Source organism: Ostrinia furnacalis, unplaced genomic scaffold (genome assembly GCF_004193835.3).
Source record: "Ostrinia furnacalis isolate ACB-3 unplaced genomic scaffold, ASM419383v2 OfSCF6286, whole genome shotgun sequence".
Lineage (NCBI taxonomy): Eukaryota > Metazoa > Arthropoda > Insecta > Lepidoptera > Crambidae > Ostrinia > Ostrinia furnacalis.
Window position 1 is genome coordinate 1 of NW_021136525.1, and position 5,264 is coordinate 5,264.

General features: G+C 40.4%; 2 protein-coding genes across 2 annotated transcripts; both read left to right on the forward strand.

Moving 5' to 3' along the window:
* Positions 1-1,938: 1,938 nt before the first annotated feature.
* Positions 1,939-3,972, forward strand: LOC114362197 (uncharacterized; the record flags this gene model as incomplete). Its single annotated transcript, XM_028317494.1, has 2 exons — positions 1,939-2,193; positions 3,403-3,972. A coding segment is annotated over exon 2 (519 nt), but the record flags the coding sequence as incomplete, so codon positions are not given.
* Positions 2,188-3,391, forward strand: LOC114362196 (uncharacterized). The gene is made up of 2 exons (XM_028317492.1): positions 2,188-3,150; positions 3,308-3,391. The coding sequence occupies exons 1-2, from the start codon at positions 2,245-2,247 to the stop codon at positions 3,389-3,391; spliced, it is 990 nt and encodes a 329-aa protein (XP_028173293.1). The 5' UTR covers positions 2,188-2,244.
* Positions 3,973-5,264: the final 1,292 nt, after the last annotated feature.

A 5,264-nucleotide genomic window follows, 5' to 3' on the forward strand; every position in this document is an offset into this window, starting at 1 on the left:
GACAGACGGACAGACGGACAGACGGACAGACGGACAGACGGACAGACGGACAGACGGACATGACGAAACTATAAGGGTTCCGTTTTTGCCATTTTGGCTACGGAACCCTAAAAATAGGGTTAAGAATATTTCAAATCAGTCCAGTAGTTTCAGAGCCTATTCAAAACAAACAAACAATCAAATCTTTCCTCTTTACAATATTAGTATAGTTAGACTACTTATCTTTTGCTACAAATGTGACTACATAATATTGTTCTCATGGAAATAAACTAAACACTAAACTGTGTATAACTTCCACATAGATTTTTTATCCCTCAACATCGACCTAACAAAATCACCCGGATTACCAGGCGCCAATAAGTGGCGTGCAGGTCTAACGAGCGGCTAAACGGCTCCATTCGCTAATCCCGTACAGTTTGAGCGAAATTCGGACCGCTCGTAGCTTAGTCCTCCACATAGAGATATAGAGAGATGCCAACTAATGCCCCAGCGGCCATCAACTCTACGAGCTATGTGCCCCGCCTACTGCCACTTTATTTTAGCGATTCTGCGGGCTATGTCAGTCACTCTGGTTCTCCTACGAATCTCCTCATTTCTGATTCGATCACGTAGGGAAACTCCGAGCATAGCACGCTCCATCGCCCTTTGGGTGACCTTGAGCCTTCTTATGAGGCCCATAATAGCCCGTCTCAGCTCCGTATACCATCACTGGCAACACACACTGGTCAAACACTCTTGTCTTGAGGCAATACCGCAATACCGAAATACCTCAATTTCTGACGTGAGAATATCGCGAAGCTTCCCGAAGAACGGTGGTCGAAACTCAGTGTCGAATTAGAAATTGACACACACAAAGTAATCAAAATATGTGCTTATTATCCACTGCGGTATCAGTACTCAACGTTCGAATAATCTTTAGTGTAGTACTAAAGCAAGCAATGTCAACAGTTTACATTGTGACGTCTGCAGCAATGTGTTCTGTTTTTGGGCATATTGGTCGCGGGAGGTGCCTGGATGCGAGCGGCGCAGGACCGGACTTTGTGGAAATCCTTGGGGGAGGCCTTTGTCCAGCAGTGGACGTCTTTCGGCTGAAACGAACGAACGATGCAAAAGTTTATGTGCTCATCATGATGTTAATTAAAAACATAAGCTAACTGCATGGCGTATAACTCGTAACTCTCTAAACAATCATCTCAGCGCTCGATAAATCCCAAAATCAGCCCGATAAATCTCAAGATGAGCTTGATAAACTTAGTTTGTATTCAAAACAATTAACTAATCTGACATGGTTTAAACTTGCTCTGCGTAGCCCAAAATAAAGCGATACGCAGTAAGCTTACTTACATCAGAAACCGTCGACTGCCAGTCAAACTAATATCTGTTTCATTGTGATATAGTAATAATAGATTCAGCTCAAAATTTTATGAAACGAGTATCATTTTACAGTCATTATTACTGTGATGTGCTTAAAATTCCTACAGAATCAAATTTCATTAGTTCTGAATAAGCCTTTGACACAGTTGTTTTCAGGCCATGTACTTAATTCACTTTGTTTATGGTTATTTTATGTAGAGATTTTAAATTTTCAAAATAAAAACTTTCGTACTACGTTTCCTTCAGTACAACATACAAAATTATTTTACGCCATGGTGTTTTCCCAAGTGGGAGGGGAGAACTTAATCAACGATATCAGAGTTGGAAAAGCACAACTCTCATACCACCACGTCTTAATTTACTCGTATTATTGACTAGCGGCCGTCCGCGACTTCGTACGCGCTAACTTATGCGGCTTAGATTTTTCATACAAAAGGATTTTCCAGCTAATTCCCGTTCCCGTGGGAATTTATAAGTATACTTTAACCTGCCCAGGAGTATGAAGAATAATTGTACCAAGTTTCGTTAAAATCCGTCGAGTAGTGTTTGTTTCTATAAGGTGTTGGAAAGTTAGAAACTTTTTGGTTAAACGCAAGCATATTTGAATATTTGAATTTGGCACTCCGCTGTCAATGTAAGGTTTCCAGACTTCTGGATCAAACACTCGATCTCATGTAGTCTCTGTGTGCTGTATGTTCTAAAATAAATCCGTGGTAATCTTCGTGGTCTTTTCCTTCTTACGATCCAAATTCCAACATGGTAGCAGAGCGTAGTTGCAAGAAGTGAAAAGCACTCATATTTCCGCGAGATTGGTCATACATCGCGCACTTGGAATTATTACCGTACCGGAAGCGGCGAACGGTATTCAAGATGGCTTCGATGGGATTCGGTCAGAATTGCATTGAGAGACTAAAGGGGGCAGAAAATTACTCCACGTGGAAGTTCTCGATGCGAATGGTGCTAATCCACGAAGAGTTGTGGGACTGCGTAGAAGCGGTGGCCGACGAGGACAACAAGAAGAAGGATGATAAGGCCTTAGCGCGCATCGCGCTGTCCGTGGCGCCGACCATAATTCCGCATATACGCACTGCCAAAAGTGCCCACGAAGCGTGGACAATACTGCAGAAAACGTATGAGGGACGTGGTCTGAGCAGGAGATTGGGCTTGCTGCGGAGTCTCTTCAATACGAAATTATCTGAGTGTAGCTCAATGGAAGTTTACCTGAACAAAATAAAAGAAATTTCACATCAACTAAGTGAAATTGAATCGCCGCTGGACGATGAACTCGTTGCGGTGATCATACTGAGTGGGCTCACAGATGATTACGACCCGCTCATCATGGCGATTGAGCACTCATCTTCCAAGCTAAGTACGGAAGTCATCTCGACTAAATTACTTCAGGAAACCCAAAGACGGGAAGAGAAAACTGAAGAAACGGCACTGATTACACAGAAGAACCCAAAGTGCTTCGGGTGTGGTGCCAGAGGACACATGCTGCGGAACTGTCCAAAAAGGAGTTCAACGTCCAAAGAACAGACCTCCGGGGACGAGCCAAAGAGTCAGAAACAGCAGAAGAAGCCATGGAAGAAGAACAAGGCTAATCTGTCGGCACTCTCCGTGAAGGTGAAAAGTGACGTGTGGTACATAGACTCTGGGGCCACAAACCACATGTGTAATAGTGAAAAAGTGATGGTGAAGTGCGATCGTAATAAGGTTTTTAAAGTGAGCATTGCAAACGGTGAAATGCTATCGACCGCGGGCTTAGGTGAAGTTCAGGTTCGTTTAAAAGACTGTGTAAGGACACTAAGTGAAACTTATTACGTACCTAACTTAAGTACTAATTTATTATCTGTCAGTGCTTTGACAAAAAAGGGTTATGTTGTCAAATTTGACAGAAATTCTTGTATTATTTACAATGGTGATGAAATTCTAGCTACTGGTACTCAAATCAACGGTGTTTATCAACTCGACACGGTGTCAGACAACGCCAGTACTGTGGAACAGGAGTGTACCATAGATTGGTCATACATCGCGCACTTGGAATTATTACCGTACCGGAAGCGGCGAACGGTATTCAAGATGGCTTCGATGGGATTCGGTCAGAATTGCATTGAGAGACTAAAGGGGGCAGAAAATTACTCCACGTGGAAGTTCTCGATGCGAATGGTGCTAATCCATGAAGAGTTGTGGGACTGCGTAGAAGCGGTGGCCGACGAGGACAACAAGAAGAAGGATGATAAGGCCTTAGCGCGCATCGCGCTGTCCGTGGCGCCGACCATAATCCCGCATATACGCACTGCCAAAAGTGCCCACGAAGCGTGGACAATACTGCAGAAAACGTATGAGGGACGTGGTCTGAGCAGGAGATTGGGCTTGCTGCGGAGTCTCTTCAATACGAAATTATCTGAGTGTAGCTCAATGGAAGTTTACCTGAACAAAATAAAAGAAATTTCACATCAACTAAGTGAAATTGAATCGCCGCTGGACGATGAACTCGTTGCGGTGATCATACTGAGTGGGCTCACAGATGATTACGACCCGCTCATCATGGCGATTGAGCACTCATCTTCCAAGCTAAGTACGGAAGTCCAGGCCTCCGTCACTCGCCTATGCCGGCCGAGATAATTACCTACAGCGCGCGACAACTTCAAGTTGCAAATCAGTCCGGGCCGCCACGCGCCTGTTTGCACACGCGTATCTATACACGCTCGGTCGATCATAGTCTCAATCAAGGTTTATTGTTCCAACAGCACTGTTATTCTTCTTTAATGAAAAATTGTAATATTTAGGAATCATAATTAACTGTAGTGATTTAAATAATAAAAAAAAACTACACTTTTTAAATAATAAATTATTTTGAAATACTTATGACAAAAAACTATAGCAAAAAAATTATTTTAGCTAATAAAAACATTAACTTTTCTTCACCGTGTCTATTTTCCGACACTACAGCTTTTAAAACTGTTTGTTTAATATCGAATTATCGCAACACTGAAGTTTATTAATAGGTACTTTAGAGATGGTACGATTATACAAACTCCACTAGATTAAAGTTTTCTAATCGTAAATACAATAAATGCTTCTTAAAATTAAGTTTTTATTTATTTTACTTTGCTCATACAACCCTGACGCTTGAGCGGTGACGTAGATCAATTCTAAACACAAAAAAAATGCGCTCTTGTGAGCGTAGTAGTAAGGTGCGATTTCGAATGCACCATGTGCGTTGGGTATTTTGCATTATTATTATTACCGTTAAAATGTCGGCATCTGATCCTACACAAAGGAGTGCAATTTCTGTTGCTACTATTATGTATTCTGTGCTTACGATTATTCTGTCAAACGCTTTGTATAACTGACTTTAGGTACTTTCAAATGATTACGATTACTTTACACAATTCCATCTCTGATTAGTATTTCATCAACTACCTACTTATCTTAAAGTTTGGAATATATTGATGATATTATTTACATTAGAAAGAAAGAAAGATTTTTTTTATTATGATAAAATTCTAAAATCTCTACTATAAACCGCTTCGGTTACGAATATTTCGATTAACTTTCCCTATGAAACGAACACAAGGATTTCTGATCCTTCATTTCAAAGGAAGTTATATTAATTACCTACAATATAATATAATATGTTGGTGCACAAATACATAAGTTAGACCAAAATTATGTATTTATGTATTACTTATGTATTTGTGAGTTCTTCTAAACTTTTAGGGTTGATAAAGTAAAAAGTCATGCTTATTAGGAACTTTGAGTAAAGAATTTATTTTCATATAGATTTAGTATAAGTATTATATTAAGAGTTATGTTTAACATAAAATATTGACGTTGACAATCCATGTTTAGGGCGGAAAAGATTTAACTAGCATTAAATTATAAAT

Bases quoted from the DNA above. Each gene is read 5' to 3' on its own strand.
- LOC114362196 (XM_028317492.1), top strand. From the start codon at position 2,245: ATGGCTTCGATGGGATTCGGTCAGAATTGCATTGAGAGACTAAAGGGG. The intron at 3,151-3,307 runs GTTCGTTTAAAA...ATGAAATTCTAG, and splicing joins CGGGCTTAGGTGAAGTTCAG to CTACTGGTACTCAAATCAAC.